This window comes from Delphinus delphis, chromosome 13 (genome assembly GCF_949987515.2).
Source record: "Delphinus delphis chromosome 13, mDelDel1.2, whole genome shotgun sequence".
In the NCBI taxonomy this organism is placed as follows: Eukaryota; Metazoa; Chordata; class Mammalia; order Artiodactyla; family Delphinidae; genus Delphinus; species Delphinus delphis.
Window position 1 is genome coordinate 24,537,150 of NC_082695.1, and position 23,504 is coordinate 24,560,653.

At 52.9% G+C, this 23,504-nt stretch overlaps 2 protein-coding genes across 2 annotated transcripts; both read left to right on the forward strand.

Annotated features, from left to right (window-relative positions):
• Positions 1-1,229: 1,229 nt before the first annotated feature.
• Positions 1,230-23,273, forward strand: LOC138414245 (immunoglobulin lambda-1 light chain-like). Its single transcript, XM_069541322.1, has 4 exons — positions 1,230-1,299; positions 1,446-1,741; positions 21,353-21,404; positions 22,817-23,273. The coding sequence occupies exons 1-4, from the start codon at positions 1,254-1,256 to the stop codon at positions 23,137-23,139; spliced, it is 717 nt and encodes a 238-aa protein (XP_069397423.1). The 5' UTR covers positions 1,230-1,253; the 3' UTR covers positions 23,140-23,273.
• LOC132436031 (immunoglobulin lambda-1 light chain-like) lies at positions 6,735-19,975 on the forward strand. Its single transcript, XM_069541321.1, has 4 exons — positions 6,735-6,780; positions 7,173-7,462; positions 18,061-18,100; positions 19,519-19,975. The coding sequence occupies exons 1-4, from the start codon at positions 6,735-6,737 to the stop codon at positions 19,839-19,841; spliced, it is 699 nt and encodes a 232-aa protein (XP_069397422.1). The 3' UTR covers positions 19,842-19,975.
• Positions 23,274-23,504: the final 231 nt, after the last annotated feature.

The following is a 23,504-nucleotide window of genomic DNA, read 5'->3' on the forward strand; positions in this document are numbered from 1 at the left end:
CAGGAGCGGGGAACACTTGTGTGTAGGTGTTTATGGGAGCATTAGTCTTCATTTCTCTGAAATAAAATCCCAAGGGTACAATTCCTAGATTGTACAGTAATTGCATGTTTAGTTTCATAGTAGCTGCAAAGCTGTTTTCTAGGGTGGCTGTACCACTTTATAGTCCTACCAGCAACACCTGAGCCACCAGTCCCTCTGCTGCACAGCCAGCATTGGTTTTGCCACTGTTTTTTACTTTAGCCCATCTGCTCCATTCTGACTGGTGTGTAGCAGCAACTCTTTAGGGTGTGATTGACATTTCCCTAATGACTCATGGGGACCATCTTCCCATGTGCTCATCTGACATCTGTACATTCCCGAAAAAATGTCTGTTCACATCATTTCCCAAATTCCACTTGGATTTTAGTTGTTTTGTTTATTGATTAGTTTTGACACATTTTTTAATGTATATACAAGTTTTTTGATGAATATGTGAGTGGAAAGTATTTTCTCCCACTTTACTGGATTTTTCAACTCCATAAAAAGGACTTTTATAGAACATATGCTTTTCATTTTAATGTATTTCAATTTATCTTCTTCCTTTCACAAATCATGCATGTATTGTCAAGTCCAAGAATTCTTGCCTAGGTCTAGATAAGGAAGACATTTTTCCTTTTATTTTTAAACATAAAATGAAAAAGAATGTATATGTTGATTTGAATCACTTTGCTGTGCACCTAAAACTAAAACAACATTGTAAATCCACTATACTTCGAAAAATAAAAATTAAAAAGACTTTAAAGAAATATAATAAAAACCCTGCCAGATGTACCTGACCAGTGTCACTGTGTCTGCTGCTGGAATTCTGGGCTCTCACAGCAGCATGACCGTGGTCCCCGCAGTGCCAGCTTCCAGCACTGTCCAGCCCACCACACGATAACCTCATCCCCAGAGAAGACGCCTGTGTGTCCCCAAGGCCCAGAGGGGAGCCCAGGAGCGGACTGAGATGTGTGTGCACATGCTGGGGCAGGCAGGGGCAGCCTTTCTCACTCAGCACCAGAGAGTTCTGGGGACCTGGACTCAGGCCTGGAACTCAGGTGCCAGTTTAACTCCTCCTTGGATCCCAGCTGTTCTCTGCTCAGCAGGGAGCCGGTCACAAGGCCAAAGGTGGCAGGAAGGAGATTTGCATGAAGACACCCCTTCTGAGCATAAGAGAGGCCCAGAGGCCCCACCCCAGCTGTGAGCTCAGAGGCAGAGCTCAGAGCGTCCCCACCATGGCCTGGACCCGTCTCCTGCTCCCCCTCCTCACTCTTTGCACAGGTGCTGCCCCCAGGCTCAGCCCGAAAAGTGACCAGAGCTCAGCCTGGTCCAGAACTTCAGCTCAGCACAGGAGCTGCCGCAGGGGGCATGAGGCTGCAGGGATGAGACCCTCTTCCTCACCCTCACTCTCCTCTCCTCTCTTGCAGGTTCTGTGGCCTCTTCTGCGCTGACTCAGCCACCTGCGGTGTCTGTGTCCTTGGGACAGACGGCCAGGATCACCTGCCAGGGAGACAGCTTAGGAAACTATTATGCTCAATGGTACCAGCAGAAGCCAGGCCAGGCCCCTATGCTGGTCATTTATGGTGATAGCAACCTGGAGTCAGGGATCCCTGACCGATTCTCTGGTTCCAAATCAGGCAAAATTGCCACGCTGACCATCAGCAGGGCCCAGGCCGAGGACGAGGCTGACTATTACTGTGGGTCAGCTGACAGCAGTGATTATGTTCACAGTGACACAGGCAGACAGGGAAGTGAGACACAAACCCCCTCCCCGTCTGGCTCACACTCTCCTCCAGCCCCCAGGAGGACTGTGGAAGAACAGTGACAGGTCTGGCCCAGTTCCCCCAGATCTGAGCCCCCCAGGCTGCCCCTCCTCCCAGCCCTCCAGGCAGGCTCTGCACAGGGGGCTCAGGAGTGGATTATGGCTGGCAGGACCAGGCTGTCTTAGTGCTGTCTGGCCAGGTCGGGAACTTCGGCCAGAGGCCCTGTATGGAAGGACAGACAGAGGGACACATCCCTCCAGTGATAGTTTTCCCCACATTTCCATATCGTGGTCACTGGGCCCCTCTTGGCCCAACTGTCTAGGATTTGACCACAGAATGTCCCATCCCATCTGATGCTGAAGCCCCAGGCCCCCATGGCAGCTGGGATTCTGAATGGAGCACACCAGAGCAGTGGGCATTCTAGCATCTACCTCCTTCTCTCTTCTGGCCTCGTCTACTCATCCACAGCTGCTGGGAGCCTGTGACAACTCACAGCAGTGCCCTCACGGGGAAATGCTGTTGGTGCAGAAAATGACCCCTACCCCAGTTTATCCCCCTGGTCAGAGAGGTTCAGGTGAATGATGGCTGAGGCCACCATCCCCAGGCTCTGACTCAGTTTAGGATGACCCGAATGGGCCAGCTTTAACTCTCCTGCAGAACCCCGAGTCCCCATTTGTGTGACCAAATCCCGGGTCCCTCCCCTCTGTCCAGTCTCCCCTCCTCATCTCCTTCCAGATTTCCAGGACATGCACTTAACGTCTCAGAATCAGCTTGCAGGGAACCCGATCTAAGTTGGCCAGCTGTTCCCAACATGCTCATCAGGGTCCCGAGGAGGTTATATATACCCGCAAGTCTCTGTTTTCCCACCTAAATCCACAATGTGCTCTTCAAAATCCCCAGTTAGATCTGATTGCCCTTGAATTTTTATAAAAAGGTGCATTGGAGACCAATAAGCTACAGTGAGAATGTTTGTGAAAGAAACTGGCAAAGAATGATTTCTCTATCCAAAGTGATGACTGAAAACTGTCACCACTATCATGCTGTCCTATGATTAGGTGTTTTAAGTGATGGGGACCACCAAGAACATCTGTTCTGTTTCAAAGTAGGGCCCCAATTTCACAGTAGACGCCCCCGTTATACCAAAGCCTTAGTTTTCATCTGAAACAGGATCCAGGGAGGAACTGGGTTGATTTTTGCACAGCTATTGACCCATCAGTTGGCTGGATATGTTTCTCCTTCTTGTAAAGAAATAAAACCTTGACATCGTACAATGCATGGCTTTCCTCACAAAAAAAAGCCAGTGTCCAAACTCTTAGACGTACAATGAGGAAATTTCTGGGTGACCTTGGAAAACAGTGAATTTACACCCAAAGACCATTTCCCTGGCAAATGCTTAAACAAACATGTGACAACCTGAACAATGGCACATAGATCTCCTGCTTCACACAGAATTCTAGATTCTCCAGGGGAAAGGTCCACATTAGAAATATTAAAATGCCACCTGTGGATTTTTTTTAAAAGAAAAGCCGAAAGTTTCCTCCAAGTGCACTCCTGTCTTGCATGAGGGTGGATGTCTAATTTGGAGGATGGAAACCACATGGGAAAAAATTACGTTCAAAAAGTATTGACAATTACAGATTATTAAATGTACAATTAACTTGTCACACTAATGGACCATGAACCAGCAACAGATGGTATTTTATGCACCGAATCCCTAAGACCTAAGCAGTAATTCCAGGATTCCTCCAGAGGCGAGATCATGAAAAGGCTGCCCTCGTTGCTTTGAATCTGGAGTGTGTTGTCCTTGGGCTTTCTGTTCAGCCCCACGGGGAGCAGGGCATTGTCAGCCTCCCAGGTGTCAGACGGCCCCAGGGGAGGTGCATCAGCGCTCCCAGAGGCAGTGGGGAGAACTGACAGGAAGAATCTACAATTCAGGCTGAGAATTTCCCACAGCCCCCTCCTGGCCCAGTCTGGTTCTAGAACACTCAGAAGAGGCTATTATTTAGGGATTAAGACATCTCTCTTCTCTCTAGCCCCCAAGTGAACTTGGCGTTGTCATTCCCTCTCTCAGCCCCTGCCTTTCCCTGTCAAGTGAGCTCCTCGAGTCCTGGGCTCCCAGTCACAGAAGCAAATCTGCAGACATTTATGGAAGGCAGTGACTGGTCAGCCACACGGGACAGTAGACAGGGCTCAGGACCAGAGGTACATGCAGCAGCTAAAGCCCCAGCACGGCTGCATGGTGGATACTTGGCAGGGGAGAGGCACTAGTAACCCCCCCGAAGGTCTTCAGCCCTCAGGTAAAGTAGGGAAGGCCGAGGGGTTTGTCTCAACCCGCCTGTGTCAATCCTGTTCCTGCTCCCTGGGCTCCAGCCTGTGCTAAGCAGCTGCAAAGACCCGGATTTATTACGTGTGAATCCCCTTTGCTCCACCTGAACACAGGTCACTTCTACCCCTCAAATTCTTAACTCAGAGAACAGATTACACTGGCCCTGAGCTGGGTTTACATCCCAGATCCCTCAAGTTTGCCCTGTCCTTTCAGATCCTCCAATACACCCGACTCCTCCCCGCTGGCCAAGTCTCAGCCCTTCCCACGCTCACTTCTTACTACTTGGTTCTCCCCAGTCCTGAGGGCAGCTCCAGAGTTACCCCTTTGGGGGGGCCCCCAACCTCTGATTACAGAACAGCCTGCCTGTCATTATCTGTCTCTTCTCTGGATTAATTATCCCCACAGCACACACCACGATGGGGTTCTTTCCCCATCATTAGTTTCGTTAACTGATGCATTTGTGCTCAGACTTTTCCTGCTTGGTCAGAATACATTTTTTTTTTTTTAATTTCAGGACTCACTGATGAAAAGCAGAGGCATGAACAGGCGGGACCTATTGTAGTCTCACCAAGATAAGTTCTCTGGGTGATCACAGATTCCACGTGGGACCCAAGATCTTGCCAGCATCCAGGTCCCTTGTCCCTATATGTTGGCCTTGCTTTCATTCTTGTGGATGACAGACCTCAGGATGGCTGCTGCAGCTCCAGCTGTCACACCATGTTCAAGAGGAAAGGATCTGCGTCAATTCCTGCTATTTCTTTCCTTTACAAGAGCAAGAGTTCCCCGAGATAAATTCCAGCCAACTGACCCTTACATCCCATAGAACAGTGCTGGGCCACCTGGTCAAACCTGATAGCCAGAGACCTGAAAGAAGCAAGTGTTTGGCTTTTAAATAAACACTGCAGGCAATGTGTAGGTGACCGTGGTGGAGATTCTCTGCCAGGTGTGCAAAGCCACTGTGTCCCCTGCACTGCCCCCCACACAGGATGGAAACACCCTTCAAGCAGGGACTGTGTCCTGTTCATGCTGAATTCCCTGGAGGGAATGTGCCAGCCCAAAGTGGGTCTGAATGAACATTTCCCAGTGGGTGTGGTCCTAACCATGCCTTTGGACTGAGCCGCCACCCCGCATCAGGCCCATACCCAAAGCTGGCACCAATAAGAGTCACCCCCTGAGGGAGGTGTCCCCACTGCCCATCCCACCTGCGTGACCTCCCACCACGCCACAGACAGGGTCAGGGATGCCTTCGTGAGCCCAGCCCCCTCCTCTTCCAGATGAGCCTGTTCATATCTTCACGGGTAATCTCAGCCCCTCGTGCCAGGACGTGAGGCAGACAGAGCCATGGGGTGGAAGCAAATCCTGATTGGGGTCACCATCCCTGGATCAGGGAAATCACCACCTGAGCAGTGGGCTCTGAAATCTACACCTAGAACTGAGTCTCCGCCTCCAGTGTGGAGCAGCCACCAGGGGGCAGCAGAGGTAGCCCGGCAGAGCCACCTGGAGGAGTGGTGTCCTGGGCATCAGGGCTCCAGTGCAGGGGAAGGAGTAACCAGGACCTCACACCTGATGACAAGTGTCCTTCCGTTTCTACAGTGTCACCTTCACTCTCAAGCACATGTTTCTGTCTCCGTGTGTCCCAAGTCCTGCTCTTGGAGACGGTGCCTGTTTCCTTGCCCCACACCCACTGCCAGCCCACCTAATACTGCTAAAAAGCCACCGCTGTCCAGAAATGCTCATCCTCCCTGTGACCACACGTTGCCACTCCCTTCCCTGTGCTCGGAGCCCCCGTCCTCCAGACACAGCTGCTCCTACTCCCTGGAAGCTCTCCCACTGCCCTCACACCTGTCCCTCCACTTACCCCTTACAGGGAAGGGGGGGAACCAGAAATTTCCACACTTCCTGTTTCCCAGTGTCTGACACACAGCAGTCACTCAATCAGCTTTCCGTAATTTTGATGTTTATGACATATATATTTTCCCAGCAACTGAAGGGAAATGGATTAGGACTGACATTCCCTTGCAGAGTTATCAAACCCTGAAGCCCCCTCTTATTCTCTCACAGAGCAAACATTTCTTTTAGCCCCTTGTCTGTTCCTGCCCCTGAGGCACGATGGGGACACTACAGCCCCAGGAGCTCACAGCCCAGGGCAGACACAGCACCGCAATGGCCTGGAACACTCCACGTGCTTTGTCAAACTGTGAATTTTATTCAGTCTTGGGCCCAGGAGCTGTGATGGGGGGAGAATCCTGTACAGTCTAAGCCTCTTAGTGTTGCCCGTGGAATGAGTTCAGAGAATACAGACCCACCTCTGAGCTCTCAGTGGCCAGGCCCGTCCAGGAGTGAGGCCAGGACTCAGACTGGGGTGGAGATGTCACCCCCAGACTATGGGACAGCAGGTGGAGGAGGATCCCCCGGGCCGAGGCGGGGTCTGCAGGGGCCACCCCTCCCTCTCTGTGTCCCTGGGGACTGAGCCCTTCTCTGAAACCACAGAGCTCCCCAGGCAGACCCCCTGGGCTCCGGCTGATTCGCACCCCCGGCAGCTCTCTCTCCAGCAAGGGGATAAGAGAGGCCTGGGAGGCGCCCTGCCCAGCCTAGGCCTCGGGGAGCAGACTCGGGGTGCCTCCACCATGGCCTGGACGCCCCTCCTCCCCGGCCTCCTGGCTCACTGCACAGGTGCTGCCCCCAGGGTCCGCCTACCCCTGGCCCAGGGCTCGGGGACAGGCTTGGCCCTGACTCTGAGTTCAGCAGGGCGCTGCCCGTGGGGACAGGAGACTCCTGGCCCTGCCGCAGGATGGGGGACTGGAGGGGCCGAAATCTCCCCACTGTGCTCACAGCTGTGTGTGAGCCCCGAGGGGCTGCGCCTGCCAGAGAAAGTGAGGGGCGTTCTCATTTGTTCAGAGGCTCCATCCACCAGCCAGGCCCATGGGCCCCTGGGGCTGAGACTGACGGGAGGGGGCGCCCTCGGGGCCCAGAGAATCTTTGGAGCTTAGTCCAGGCCAGGCAGGTGGGGGTCTCTGGACATGGGTTCTTCACCTCCAGCCCACCTGTCCTTTTCTCTCCTGCAGGCATTGTGTCCTCCTATGAACTGACTCAGTCGCCCTCGGTGTCGGTGTCCCTGGGACAGACGGCCAGGATCACGTGTGGGGGGAACAACATTGGAAGTAAATATGTTCAACGGTACCAGCAGAAGCCGGGCCAGGCCCCTGTGCCGGCCATCTATGGTGATGGCAACCGTCCCTCGGGTATCCCTGACTGGATATCTGCCTCCAAATCGGGGAACATGGCCACCTTAACCATTAGCGGAGTCCGGGCTGAGGACGACACTGACTATTACTATCAGTCATATGACAGCAGTTATAATCCTCATGGTGACACAGGCAGATGGAGAAGTGAGATCCTAACCTCCCTGCCTGGCTGGGCGCTCACTCCACCAACCTCGGAGCAGCTGGAGGACAGGCCTGAGGCTCCGGTGTCCTCTGTGCTCTCAGGACCTCTGTTTATGCTGCTGAGAAATGGCGAGTGGGGATTCGGTCCTGAGTCATGGAGACTGTCGTCAGCACCCTTGAGCCAGAGGGTTCCCCTTGCCAGCTGTGTCCTAGGACAGCCGTGTCCCCTCTCCAGGCTCAGCTTCTCCACTGGCTTCTCTCAGGAGGGGGGGAAGATTCCAGATACAGGAAGGAAAGCTTCCGGCCCCTGGTGGCTGCTGGTGGCCCCTGACTCACGGAGCTCATTCTCGTCACTTGTGTCTGATCGTCCTGCACTGAGACCCAGGGCCTCCCCGCAACACCCTGAGGCGGGCCCTCAACACCATTGCCCACAACCCTCTAAGAACTGGGCTTCCCCACGATGCCTGTTCCTTTGTAATTTGACATCTGAAAATTGTCATCAGAAGATTGTAAAATGTTCACATCACTCCTTTACATATATTCATCAGAGTCTAAAAATCATCATGATTTGATATCCACTGTCCTTAAAATTCTTCTATAACATCCATCTTTCCTTCTGCTTAGACTTGTTTCCATTCCACATCCCTTACTACATTTGGTCTGCTCATACATTTTCATACCTGGAAATCTCATTCATTATCCTATCATGCATCTCTGTCATAATAATGTACATTCATTTAAAATTTTTGAATTTGTTTCATTTCCCGTGATCTTAAGTGCTAAAAGGTTTCTCCCACATTGTTATATCCTAATTATTAGCAGCAGAGTTTGATCAAAACAGCATAAACGCATTGACATTTTCATAAATGACTATTAACTAGTGTTGATTCGTGGATCCATCAATTAATATAATTTACCTCTAGAATGAAGTAAGTCCATCATCAAAGCTGTCCTGGCTTGCGTTTCTATATGAAACATGGAGAAACTTTGGTCCATCAATAGGAGTCTTGTAATACAGTGTCACTGCCTGATATGAACTCCTTCCTAGTTATATGCCAAAAATCGTTCGTGGTTGATGGTCAAAAATAGTTTCTCTAAATGATTTATCAGCTGACAGCTCCGTTTCATACTCTTGTAATTTTGTGGAAAGCAAAGGATTGGACGGACACCACCCGACTTCAAGAGGACTCGTGTGAGCGGCAGTTCGATGCACCTCCAGACCCCTCAGGGATGAGGGCTCATTGCCTCATATACTGGGAGAGCCTGCAAGCCGGCTCCATCCCAGAGTCAGCTTCTCGGGGAACCACCCTCAGAGAGGTGTCACCCAGCCACTTGTCATTCATTTTCTCGGGGATAAACACCGAGAAGGCTTGAGCAGAACTTACTAGTTCAATGTATTGCTCCTTTACTTAAGAGGTCCCTTGTGTAAGAAGATATAAAGATTGGGGAAAATTTAAATATCATCTTAGTGCAGCTTTGCCAATATGATATCTTTTGAGAAAAATACTTGCATCTTATCATGTGTTTTGAGTATATGCTTCCTCCAAAACCTGAGGCTGACTTGAATCGTTCAATCTATGGAAGAGTCTGACCGAGTGATCTAATTTGCACAGCCAGTCCTCACTGCCAAATGTACTATTCGGACGATGTCCTGTTGGAAGCCTTCCCACTGTATTTGTCAATACAAGTAAACATGTTAGTGGGCATTTTGAGGAACATCATAAATCACTGAAAATTAAAAGATGTGTCTGGTGAGATCAACATTAAAATGATGTAAATCTTCTGCGTTCACTTATCTACATTTATAACTTTTTAAAAACAAGGTAAGTCACAAGGCTATTTGTCGTTATTTAATTAGCAACAGATACTATGGGACACCATGTGAGAAATAAATGTCAGAGTATTTAGTGGTTTGGCTTTTAGTAAGAATGAAGTAAGAATCGAATATAAATCACATTAGTCTTGTTAGCCATCAGGACGGAAGCATTTCCTATGAATGGAACAAGGATGTGAGAATGTTCCATTCTCTTGGACCACCCTCCCAGGGTCCCAAGAGGATTCACCCGGCTGATAGTTGCTGGTGGAACAGTTAAAGGACCAATGGCTGCTACAAAGCCACCACCTGCCAAAGTGGGGTCTCCTCGCCGTGGGAGTGTACCCGTCCCAGGTGTCAGTCCAAGCCTTTGGAAAGGACCTGGAAAACAGGTTCTGCCCTACGAATATAAACCCACCCGGTCAGGTGGGGCAGGACCTGCTGGGCACTGGCCATGCCCACTCCAGCACAGGGAAGGGTTGGGCAGACCCTGCAAAAAGCAGTTCCTTGAGCTGGAGGTAACTGGTTTCTCCCAAGTTCCAGACACAGTCAAGACTAGAGTGAGATGAGTAAGACACCCTCCTTGTCTGAGAAATTTAAGGAAGTGCCCCAAAACTCAGTAATCAAGAAAAATAATATTTTGGGAATTCCCTGGAGGTCCAGTGGTTAAGACTCCATGCTTTCACTGATGAGGTCACGGGTTCAATCCCTGGCTGGGGAACTAAGATCCCATAAGCCCCATGGCACGGCCAAATTAAAAAAAAAAAAAAAGATAAATAATATTTAATGCAATATTTTTAAAAATTGAAATTAAAGCCCCCCAAAATCCATATGAGTAAAGCACTGAAACAGTAAGTAAAGTGAGGATCTGACCATGCACCGGTGTGACTCACCTTAAGCACCCCCACCCCAGGACAAGCCGGGACTCCAGGAAGATGAAGAACAGAGTCTAGCCCCTGCACCCCTTCCTCCCCCTCACGGGAACCCCCCGCCCCCACCCTCAGGTCTCACGCCTCCCACGAGCCACATTTTCTGGCGTTGCCTCCCTTGACAGCTGGTTTCTGCTGCCCTGTACCGGGCCCTCCCCCTCGGGCTGCATCCCCGGTGGCTGGACTGGGAGAGTTAGAGGTTAAAGCATGGAAATTTTCCAAAGCCCCCAGTTCCAGGCCGGGTCCCACCACCATGTCCAAAAAGGCTGGTCCTCCCGGGTCTCCGGCTGGTACTGGTAAGTCCCAGGACACGGTCTTTACACCAAGTAGCTGTGTGTCTTAGGAAAGAAACTCTCCCTCTCTGTGCTTCAGTTTCTTCATCCGTAGAAGCTACCAGGTCGGTGAGTCTGTGACGTCTCCAGAAGCAGTAGGATTCTCTCCCCATTTGCTGGAGTGGGGGGCTGCACCCCCAGGATCGCCAGAGGAGCTGGGATCTTCAGGGTTCCCCGGGCACCCTTCAGAGGGGGCTCAGGAACCACAGAGCCAGATCCTGATTCCAGAAGCTTTGTCATATCTCCAGACGGACACTTTGTCCCCCTCTGCCTCAGACCCTCCAGGCCCCAAGAGTAAAACACTGAAGGTGTTAAGAGAAGGACCAACCGCTTAAGTTTTGGGGATGGTGGGGAGTGGGGAGCTGGGGAGACCTAGGCCTGGGAGAGAAGACTCCACTCTGACTATAGGCAGGTGTCTGGGGCCTGTGGGATGTAGAATGGGCAGGGGGCTGACCAGCAGGAGGCAGGGGGCGCCCCTGACACGGGAGCAGGGCAGAAGTGACTGGACATGACACACCCCTCCACTCCAGGGGAGATGGGTGGGGGCGGGGCACAGAGGAGCCAGGGACCCTGAGCAGGGGATCTGCTGAACAGGACAGCTGGACCCAGACCTCTCTGGCTCAGCCTGAATCCAGCCCTCGGCCATTCTCGGTCCAGGGAGGGGGTGGGGACAAGTCTGGGCGGCCAGAGCTGCAGCTGCACCAGCTGGGAAGGCCCTGCCCATCCCCCGAGGGTCCCCAGCGTCCAGCCAGACCAGGATTTCCGATTGCAGCCACCACAGGAGGATGTGGTCTGCGGTGGCGGCTGCCCAGAGACCGTGGCAGGTACAGGGTGGAGGCTGGGGCACAACTGGAATCACCGAGTTCAGGGACAGCCCCTTTTTCTCCCCGAAATCTGGGGCTGTCCCCAGTGGGTGGGGGGGACCACAGCTTCTGGGCCCCGGGCAGTGGGTGAGTGTCACACCCACACAGGGGTGCGGGGAGGGAGCAGATTCAGCCTGGACCCTGGGGCAGGGGCAACGCAGCCCCCAAGGTGCAAGGGGCCCAGGTCCCAGGCTGGAGTGGGCCAAGCACCACAATGGGGAGAAGCTGGACTGAATCAGGGCCTCCCAGGGGCTCCCCCATATCCTGCATGATGGCTGGTAGGGCACCCACACCCCGTTACTGTTCAACGCCTGGCCCATGTCCAAGGCCAGGGATCTGTCTGTGTGTGCTGTATAGTCCAGCCCTCAGCACCCGGCCCGGCAGCCTGGGGTTCCTCCAAAGCTGCTTTATGAGTTTGGTCAAACTGTGAGGTTTTGATCACCATCATCACCTTCCTTCCCTCCTTCCCCCATCACAACCATCATTATCGAGAGCTGTGGAGGGTCTGGGATTTGTTCCTGCCCGCAAGCTAAAAAGTGAGCCTGCTGCAGTTGCACAGATGCTGGCGGACACAAGATGCTGGGTTGGAGACAAAGGCCAGCATGTTACTCCCAGCAAGAGAGGCAGCCGGCATGTCAGCATCATCCTGCGCTGGTTCTCTGAGCCCCACAGGGTGATGCAAAGGGGCCAGGAGACACCTGCACATCCAAGCTGGGGACCCCAAATCTTTTCTGCCGGACAGTAAGCATGTTTTGCTCCAGAGGGAGACGCTATCTCTACCCTCCAGGGTCATTCATTACACAAACATACTCGAAAAGATGATCCAAAACAAAGGCAACCCGTTCCTTTGCTCGTGAGACGTGCAGAAATACAGAGATCCGTGGACATTGTCTCCCAGGGACCCTCATCTATATGAAGAAAATGAAGTCCCAAGCTGTGTGCCTGTTAACGCATCCCATGGAACAGGCTGGACCGATTTTCACCCAATGTAGCAGGAAAGTTAAGGAGCATCGGCCTCAAAACGTGGGCCAGGGCTTCCCTGGTGGCGCAGTGGTTGAGAGTCCGCCTGCCGATGCAGGGGACACGGGTTCGTGCCCCGGTCCGGGAAGATCCCACATGCCGCGGAGCGGATGGGCCCGTGAGCCCTGGCCGCTGAGCCTGCGCGTCCGGAGCCTGTGCTCCGCAATGGCAGAGGCTGCAGCAGTGGGGGGCCTGCGTACCGCAAAAAAAAAAAAATCACGGGCCAGACACCTCTGAAAGGGCCCTCCCAGGAAAGTCACTTTGGGGTCCATCCCTGGGAGACCTCTTTCAGATTTGCTGAAACAGAAGATTGGGAGGGCTGCAGAGCTGGACTTAAGTTGACATAGGTATTAGAGCTCCTGTGGCCAGAGAGCAACTGGAAAGCCAAAGGGTAGGTGCTGGCTGTGACAAGTGGGAACTTGCAACCTGCCACTTGGAGTTCTTCCTATACCCGGCAGCCTGACAGCACCAGGACCTAGAGGGAAGGGCATGCCCTGGAGCTGCGTGAGGGCCAGGCCTCTTGACGGTGTGGCATCAGGAAAGTACGGAAGCTGCTTGAACATCAATTTCTTCATCTTCAAACAGGGGAGAAAAAAAAAAAAATCTCAGCTCAGCAGGGAGCCGGCCCGGTTGTCAGCACTGGATAGACAGCATCCCTCTCATCACTGGATCGTGTGTTATCTCCCTGGGCTTCAAAACGGACCCCAGCCTAAGCAAACACGTGATCACACTGATCCTCAAGGCCTTCCTACGGCAAAGGAACTGCCCCTATTTTACAGATAAGGAAACTGAGGCCCAGAGGGAACCTCGGTCTGGTTGGTGTCAACATTCATGACTTGACGTTTCTCCTTGAACGACGGGTATAGAATCACTCCCGCAGGGCCCTTGCCTGGCTGAGAAGCTGAGTGAGGAGTTGACCAGGGACACTAGCCAGGCTTGGCCAAACCAACCAAGGAAGGGCGATCTTGACTGGCCGGAGTGAAGGCTGCAGGGACCAAGCCAGAGGACTGGTCAGAAGAGAAGCCCCAGCCCACTGCACTCAGGCCTCACTGACTTATTCCACGGGAACTCGGCTGCCCTCCCCGGCCCCTCCAGGCCCCAGGGAGATGCTCCACAGCCCAGGGACGCAGTTGCAGAACAGGGAAGGAGAATAGGGCAGGTGTGCCCGACCCAGGGACCTGGGGGCGGGGCTGGTGGGCGGGCTTTGCTGTGAAGCCCTTGAGCCCTGGATCCTGACCACAGCAGAGCAGTTAGCAAAGGCCCCCCTGGGAGAGGCCCCAGGAGTAACAGCCATGGATCCTGAAGGGGGCCAGGTGCTGGGGGCAGGGACAGAAAAGGCCCAGGCAGAGAACAGGGCCACGAGGGCCAGGATGCACTGGGACGGCCACTGCCAGCAAGGGGAACTGGGGGCACCTGCCGGTCCCCCTCCAGGGAGCCCATACGAGCAGGTTGGCCGAGGCGCCTTTGACCCTGAGGGCACATGAGGCCCAGGTCAGGCCAGGTGGGCCCATGAACACCCCAGGGGTCAGAGCTCTGTCCCCAGGCAGCCCTGGCCTCTAATAGTACTGGGCCTGGCCATGGGCACCCATGGCCTGCTGCCCTCGATGGCAGCATGGCCCCCCACATGGAAGCCCCGGGAAATCTCCAGCCTCTGGAGACTGTGGGACAGGTAAGAGGCCGAGGGAGTTGTGGTACAGGGGGACTGGAGGTCCCTTTGACGGGGTGCAGGGGTGAATGACTATAGAAGAGAGGGGCAAGAAGGGAGAATCATCCGTAAAGAAGGGGCCTGAGCAGACAGTGGCTTTATTTAAAGTGTTGACATTTTGTCTAGTGTGAATTTGTTTGTATTGATTTTTCTTCCTTAATACTATATTAAAGTATTATTTATCTCAATGACTGGATTTTTTTGGTGCCCCTTAAGTTTTGTGCCCAAGACTGGTGCCTCACTTGCCTCGCCCTGGACCTCTGAGCAGGGAGAAACAGGGCAGCAGGGGCAGGACGTACCCAGAAGACACTAATCACTTTAGGGGCAGCAGCCCCACAAGGCAGGTCCTGCCATCATCCCCATCTTACAGACAGGGATAGAGGTCCAGAAAAGTGAGGCAACCTGCCCAGATTCACACAACACATGGGCACGGTCCCAGGACTGTGGAAATCCTGGGACTGAACAGGCACCAGCATGTCCTGTGTTTTAAGAAAATGGTGCAAGGGAAGGGGCAGTTTACAAGGCGTCCAGAGAAGGAAGCAAGGGTTTGGCTTGGTGTCCCCCAAGGAGGCCAACTCCTCAACTAAATTCCTGAGTGTTTAACTGGGGCCAAGCCTGAACCAAGTGGGGTCATATCCAGGCATTGGGCAGACCCATGGGTCATTTTAGGAGCAGTAAGATGGGAGGGGGGATGCCCGAGCTGGTCTTACAGATCCAGGGTGTTGACACGTGACGGGGCGCTCCAGGCAGAGGGAATGGTGGGGGGTCCGAGGAGGAGAGTGAGGTGGCACAGGCCCGCAGGGGGCCTCCAGAGCCGGGGAGAGCGGGGTGCAGACTGCTGGGGTCTTGTATACCTCATCCTTTATCCTGGGGTCCAGGAGGAGTCACTGAAGGATTTAAGTGGGGAGCTGTCAGAGTCAGGTTAGTGTTTTGAAAAAATGGCTCCAGATCGGAGACCAGTGTGAGGCCAGATTAGAGGATGGAGAAGGGGCAGTGGAAAGGGGATGGGGAGGGGGTGCTGGTCCATGGTGACCAGGTACCAATATCTCCTATGGAATTGGCAAGTGAATTTAAAGTGACATTATCATGATGGGGAGGAACGGGCACAGTCACGAACTGTCTATAAAAGACTAAAATGTACACCCTTTTTAGCAATACGCAGTGAGTCATAAAAGAAAGCATATTTCTTTAAATTGTGTAATTCCACTTCTAGGAATTCATCCTGAGCAGAGGGTGGGGGGAACAACCAAAGATGTAACCAAAGGTTTACAAGCAAGAAACTCAACATTATTAATGATGGGAGAAAACTGGAAATAACCTAGATATCCAACAGAAAGGGTGTGACAAAATACAGCATGGAATATCCATCATAAGGAATCTTACACAAACCTCCAAAATTGTATTTCTGAAATTGGGTTTTTAAAGTATGTGTGCATTTTCAAAAGCCTGTCAGAAAATGTAGAAAAATGTCAATGGTGTGTCTCTGGCAGGTGGGATTTCATCTAGTTTCAATTTTTTACCTTATAATTTTCTGTAGTTATGAAAATGTTCACAAGAAGATATATTTCATTTTTATCTTTGAAAATAATTTTTAATACCAGAGTACTATGTGTTTTAAAAAAAGATTAAGCACAGAAGTATATTAGCCTGCAACTAGCTTTTTCAACAGTCTGTTGAGATTTTCTGTATCAGCCCATATGAATCCCCCATGTTCTCCACACAGCTTTGTAAGACTTCAAAGTTTGGTTGAAGCAGCATGTCTTTAATGATTCCCCTGTTAATGAACATTTAGGTTGTTTCCACTTAAAAATGTAAATTACAAGAGATGCTACATGGAGACCCCCAACGTGTGTAGCTGTGTATCCATACTAAGTACACTGTGTATCTCCACGGGATAGATGCCTAAAAGTGGGATTGCTGGATCAGAGAGAACAGGCTTTGAAATTTTCGTAGGAGATGCCAGTGGTCCTCCCAAAAGTCTGTTCCAACTTATTCTCACCACAGTGAATGACAGTGTCTTTCCCTCTCCATTGTTGCCAATAATGTGACAGGGTGGATCTTTTTTTATTTTGCATGTCTGATGAGCAAAAATGAGAACAAATGTGTTTGTTTATTTGATCGTTGGTGAAACTTATTTTTCTTTCATATTTTTATTGACTGATTTTATTTCTTCTGTGAATTCACCAGTCATAATTTTGCCTGGTTTATTTTTCGTTCATTTGGTTGTATTTTCTTAAAGATCCATAAGAAACTCTCCATCTATTTGGGATAGTAACCCCTTATTAAGTATGTACATTGTAAATATTTTTCCCTGATCTGTTTTACACCTTTTGTTCGTGGGGTCTTTCACTATAAAACCTTTTTAATTTTTATATGTCAGATTGGTGGTTTTTCTTTACAGTGTCTGTGATCTGTGGCAAACATAGGGAAGGCATATTCATTTCTATTTTTTTCTATTTTATTCAGGTATTTTCATTGTTTTGGTGTTTGTTTTTACTTCACCTGGAGTTTATTTTTGGGTAGGTGGGAATATAACCTTATATATTTTCCAAATGGAGAGCCAATCATCATATATTTGTTGAATACAAACATAGCTTTTATCCAATACTGAATTATGGATTTATCACATCCTCTCTGTGGTTCTGTTGATCTAATGATCAATTCCCACATCCTTTCCACCCTGTTTTAATTATTGTAGCTTTACAATGTGTTTCTGTACCTGGTAAAGAAGAACCCCGTCGTTATTATTCTCATTCAGAATATTTGTGTCTCTTCTCCATCATTATTCTTACTGTTGGACTTCAGAATCGGTTCACTAATTTTCAAAAATTATTCCTTTGATGTTGTGCTTGTAATTTCATGAAGTATATGGATTCATTTGAGGGGAACTGATGTCTTCGCTGTTGTGTCCATTAGTCAAGTTGTGTTATATTTTATCCATGCAAATCTTGCACATTTTCTGTTAAGTTTATTCCTAGGACTTTTAATAGAATTTTTATTGAGGTTGTCAGTGTTTCCCAAATTTCATCTCCTCAGTAGTTCCCTATTGCTCTTGTGTTCAATCATTTTGGTTAATTCTTGTATTAGTTCTAATAGTCCTTCAGCTGATTGTCTTGGGTTTGTTTTGTTTGTTTGTTGAAGTAAACTAGCCCATCATCTGCAAAGAACAATTTTATCTCATTTTTCCTAACACACTCTTTGCCCCACCTCGTCTCACTTCATGGGCTCGAATCTGTAGAATATTATGAATAATAAAAGTAAGAGTGGGAACCCTGACCTTTAAGATGGTTTTACCTTTAAATGTGAAGGTTGCTATAAGTTTTGGGAGATACTCTTTATCAAGTTGAGGATGTTTCCTTAGATAATTAACTTAATAAAAGGCTGGATATTTGCTTTATTTAACCAGAAATAAGTGTTGAATTTATATTGCTGTTCTGTTAAATTTTGTTTCAAAAATCTTATGTGCACACCTTAAACACAACCATGACCAAATAGTTCCACCGCTCATTTAAAAAAATTCTTCTCCCAATGCAAAGGGTTACTTTCTGATTTAGATAAACTGCATTGGGAGATACAGCGTGCTAAACAGGCTCCTCACCCTCCCACCATGACGCCCCCCACGCTACTGACCAGGGGACCCCACCTCCTCCAGGAAAGGAAGGCCCCTGGGATGTGATGTGACACCCAGATGTCTCTCCTGCACCTCCCATGCCTGGGGAAGGATGGAGCCCCGCTTCCCAGGGCTAAAGTTGCTGGTGGGGTGGCATCCCCTCTCATCCTCCCCGAGGACAGACCAGCCCCCATGACAAGGAGGGTGGCCCTGGGGCTGCTGTGCAGCTGCAGGTGGGCCTGGGCAGGGGGTGGAGGGGGTGTCAGGAGGGTTTATGTTCAAGACTGTGTCACGGTGTGATGCGTTCGGCGGAGGGACCAAGCTGACCGTCCTGGGTGAGTCTCCCCCTTCCCCTCCTCTTCGGGGTCCACGGTGAAATTTGGGCAGATTTTCTTGTCTTTTCCCTCCTGTCTGGGGCTGGAGTCTCACTCTCCGGAGCCTGTCACCTTCACCCTCTAGGCTGTCCATTGCCCCCAAGCCTGTCATTCTTCACAGAACCTGGTGGGCATGGTGGGGACGGGCTAAGTGACCCTCCTGCCACCCCTCGCTCTTCCCATCCCGAGCCTTCCCTCCAGGCCCTTCTTCTCTGGATGCTGGGATGTCAGCTCCCTCCTCAGGGAGCAGAGCCCCGAGGTCTGAGGAGAAGGGAGGGGCTGAGGCCCAAGGAATGCGGGTCTCAGGCTGGGGCACTGGGTCCAGGGATGTGGGAAGGACACTGGAAAGAGCTGGACAGAGCATGGGTGTCATCCTGGGATCTTTCTGCTCAGGGACCCAAATGGGGGCTAGTGAGGGACCCCAGAGCCAGGGGCCTTGGAGAGTGGAGGAGGGAACAGTACACGGGGGAAGGGTAGACGAGTGTCCCGTTGAGAAGGTGACCTCAGGGTGCTAGGTCCCCATCCTCCACCCAGCAAGCAGGTCACCCCAGGCCGCACAGATCTCAGGACACTCGGGCCTTAAGGGTCACCGCACCCAGTTACACACTGGACGTGAGCCCCTAGCTCAGACGCCCAGCGTGGGGATTCCTGATAGGGACAGGTGACAGGAACTGACCCGGCCAGGCAGACAGATGTCCCAGGACAGACAGTTCCCAGCGGGACTTCACAGGTCAGGGGACCCCTCAGAACAGACACAGCCCCAGGCTCAGAACGCAATGTTCACCCACATGGAAACTCTCATTTGTGGGACGCCCTGGACCCCAGCCCTGGGGCTGACGCTCCCTCCACCCTGGCAGCCCTGGAGGGGTCTCTGTGGTCTCTGTGGCAGCCCTAGAGGGTTGGGGGCTGCGAGGCTGGTGTTAGGGGGACTGTGGGCAACAAAGCCCCCCGCAAAAGGGAAGAGAGCCTGAACGGGGGACAGACAGACGACCTGTATGAGGACACCAGACGAGAACCAGGGGAAGATCTCAGACAGCCAATGCCCAGGACAGACAGACACCCAGTGGAAAGAGGGGACCTCAGGGTGGACGCCAGGCAGCACCAGGGAGCAGAGGGTGGGATGTGGTTTATGGGACGTGGGAGCCTGAGGAAGAGATGGAGACTTGCAAGGGAGCCCCGAACTCCCAGGAGTCGGGCACTGAGGATCCCCCGACAGAAGGTGAGCGACCCCAGCCATGGCTGCCTGACCTCAGGGGAGCAAGGGCCCGCCTGGGATCCATGCACTGGACTTTGGGCACCTGTGCCCGCTTCTCCTGAGGTCAGGGGCTCCCGCGATGGACGCTGCCCCAGTGACCTCCCGTCTCTCCCTCACTTTGCAGGTCAGCCCAAGTCCTCGCCCTCAGTCACGCTGTTCGCGCCCTCCACTGAGGAGCTCAGTGCCAACAAGGCCACCCTGGTGTGTCTCATCAATGACTTCTACCCGGGCAGCGTGACGGTGACCTGGAAGTCAGGCAGCACCACCATCACCAAGGGCGTGGAGACCAGCCAGCCCTCGAAACAGAGCAACAGCAAGTACGCGGCCAGCAGCTACCTGGCCCTGACGGCCAGCGAGTGGAAATCTTATGAGAAGGGGGTCAGCTGCCATGTCACGCACGATGGGAAAACCGTGGAGAAGACAGTGTCGCCCTCCGAGTGCTCTTAGGTCCTGGTCCTCACATCCTCAGGGGACTGGAGCCACAGGACCCCTGGAGGGTCTACCCACCCACCCTGGTCCCCCCAGCCCTTCCTCCTGCACCCAATCAACTCTCAATAAAATGTCCTCATTGTCATTCAGAACTCGTGCTCTGCTCGTTTTTCTTTCTGCATTTGGTGTCCTGAACTCAACCATCCTCAAAGGGGAACAAAATCCTCTTATCCTTTAAGAAATCAAGATAGAGGATGGAGTCTTGGGACTCTTGTGAGGAATGGTTTCACTGTAACCCAGGACCCCCCCGCCCCCAGAGAACATTCGAGAACAGGAAATTGGGTCACTGCAGGAATGGAAGTCTGTCCACCCTCCCTACCCTCCTCCATGTTTCCTCCTCCGTGTGGACCACCTCCACACCTGATTGTCCCGGTCACAGTGTTTGGTTGCCAGGGCCCCAGGACAATACCTCAGCTCCCTTCCCTGGAATCCTCAGCACCACATTCTGGATTGTGTCGCCCTCAGGAGTCCGTCGGTTCTGTAGATGATGACCCACCGATTCCATGTGTCCTTTTGCTCAAAACCCACCCTGGTAATTCCGCATGACCTCGTCCTAGAGTTCCCACCCCCCTCATGGCACCTCCTGCTCGCACCTCCCTAGGGAAACAGCCCTGTGCCCCTCCCCCAGGCCTGCCGGTCACACTCTGCACAGGACCCACAGTCCCTGACCCTGGTCACTCATCGCACACTCCCTCTAGACAGTCCTCCTCCCACTTGTGTCAGGAGGGTCCCGGCTGCCTTCAAGGCTCCTGGGACGAGGCCAGCTCTGCTCTCACCAATCTCTCGGTGGCCAGCCCACCACCTACCCACCACAAATGCCAGTGAAAACCATGTGAGTGGTCGATGGGGCCATGAGTCTAACGTCAAGTTTCGGTCTAGGACGGTGCCGTGGACTTGACTGTGTACTGATTCACCATCTTAGATCTGGAATGAGATCTCAGATCAGTGAGATTATTGCTGTAGGAGCTACACAGGACAGGGACCCGAGTGGTTAGAAAGGCAGACACACACACAGACACACACGCACATGCGCGCACACCGGCACACACCGAGTTACTGCAAACTTGGCCGTGTTGGACCTGCCTCTAGGGCACTGGAGCCTCCAGAATCCCTGTGGCCTCGCTCTGCAGAGAGCACAGCTCCATCCCCTCAGGGTGCTAAACAGGCTCCTCACCCTCCCACCATGACGTCCCCCACGCTACTGACCAGGGGACCCCACCTCCTCCAGGAAAGGAAGGTCCCTGGGATGTGATGTGACGCCCAGATGTCTCTCCTGCACCTCCCATGCCTGGGGAAGGATGGAGCCCCGCTTCCCAGGGCTGAAGTTGCTGGTGGGGTGAGGTCCCCCCTCATCCTCCCCGAGGACAGACCAGCCCCCATGACAAGGAGGGTGGCCCTGGGGCCTCTGTGCAGCTGCAGGTGGGCCTGGGCAGGGGGTGGAGAGGGTGTCAGGAGGGTTTATGTTCGAGGCTGTGTCACTGTGTTATGTGCTCGGCGGAGGGACCAAGCTGACCGTCCTGGGTGAGTCTCCCCCTTCCCCTCCTCTTCGGGGTCCACGGTGAAATTTGGGCAGATTTTCTTGTCTTTTCCCTCCTGTCTGGGGCTGGAGTCTCACTCTCCGGAGCCTGTCACCTTCACCCTCTAGGCTGTCCATTGCCCCCAAGCCTGTCATTCTTCACAGAACCTGGTGGGCATGGTAGGGACAGGCTCAGTGACCTTCCTGCCACCCCTCGCTCTTCCCATCCCGAGCCTTCCCTCCAGGCCCTGTTTCTCTGGATGCTGGGATGTCAGCTCCCTCCTCAGGGTGCCCAACCCCAGGGTCTGAGGACAAGGGAGGGACTGAGGCCCAAGGAATGGGGGTCTCAGGCTGGGGCACTGGGTCCAGGGATGTGGGAAGGACACTGGAAAGAGCTGGACAGAGCATGGGTGTCATCCTGGGATCTTTCTGCTCAGGGACCCAAATGGGGGCTAGTGAGGGACCCCAGAGCCAGGGGCCTTGGAGAGTGGAGGAGGGAACAGTACACGGGGGAAGGGTAGACGAATGTCCCGTTGAGAAGGTGGCTTCAGGGTGCTAGGTCCCCATCCTCCTCCCAGCAAGCAGGTCACCCCAGGCCGCACAGATCTCAGGACACTCGGGCCTTAAGGGTCACCGCACCCAGTTACACACTGGACGTGAGCCCCTAGCTCAGACGCCCAGCGTGGGGACTCCTCATAGGGACAGATGACAGGAACTGACCTGGTCAGGCAGACAGATGTCCCAGGACAGACAAATCCCCAGCGGGACTTCACAGGTCAGGGGACCCCTCAGAGCAGACACAACCCCAGGCTCAGAACACAACGTTCACCCACATGGAAACTCTCATTTGCGGGACTCCCTGGACCCCAGCCCTGGGGCTGACGCTCCCTCCACCCTGGCAGCCCTGGAGGGGTCTCTGTGGTCTCTGTGGCAGCCCTAGAGGGTTGGGGGCTGCGAGGCTGGTGTTAGGGGGACTGTGGGCAACAAAGCCCCCTGCAAAAGCGAAGAGAGCCTGAATGGGGGACAGACAGACGACCTGTATGAGGACACCAGACGAGAACCAGGGGCAGATCTCAGACAGACAGATGCCCAGGACAGACAGAGGAAAGAGGGGACCTCAGGGTGGACGGCAGGCAGCACCAGGGAGCAGAGGGTGGGATGTGGTTTATGGGACGTGGGAGCCTGAGGAAGAGATGGAGACTTGCCAGGGAGCCCCGAACTCCCAGGAGTCGGGCACTGAGGATCCCCCGACAGAAGGTGAGCGACCCCAGCCATGGCTGCCTGACCTCAGGGGAGCAAGGGCCCGCCTGGGATCCATGCGCTGGACTTTGGGCACCTGTGCCCGCTTCTCCTGAGGTCAGGGGCTCCCGCGATGGACGCTGCCCCAGTGACCTCCCGTCTCTCCCTCACTTTGCAGGTCAGCCCAAGTCCTCGCCCTCAGTCACTCTGTTCGCACCCTCCACTGAGGAGCTAAGTGCCAACAAGGCCACCCTGGTGTGTCTCATCAATGACTTCTACCCGGGCAGCGTGACGGTGGCCTGGAAGTCAGGCAGCACCACCATCACCAAGGGCGTGGAGACCAGCCAGCCCTCGAAACAGAGCAACAGCAAGTACGCGGCCAGCAGCTACCTGGCCCTGACGGCCAGCGAGTGGAAATCTTATGAGAAGGGGGTCAGCTGCCATGTCACGCACGATGGGAAAACCGTGGAGAAGACAGTGTCGCCCTCCGAGTGCTCTTAGGTCCTGGTCCTCACATCCTCAGGGGACTGGAGCCACAGGACCCCTGGAGGGTCTACCCACCCACCCTGGTCCCCCCAGCCCTTCCTCCTGCACCCAATCAACTCTCAATAAAATGTCCTCATTGTCATTCAGAACTCGTGCTCTGCTCGTTTTTCTTTCTGCATTTGGTGTCCTGAACTCAACCATCCTCAAAGGGGAACAAAATCCTCTTATCCTTTAAGAAATCAAGATAGAGGATGGAGTCTTGGGACTCTTGTGAGGAATGGTTTCACTGTCACCCAGGACCCCCCCCCCGCCCCCCAGAGAACATTCGAGAACAGGGAATTGGGTCGCTGCAGGAATGGAAGTCTGTCCACCCTCCCTAC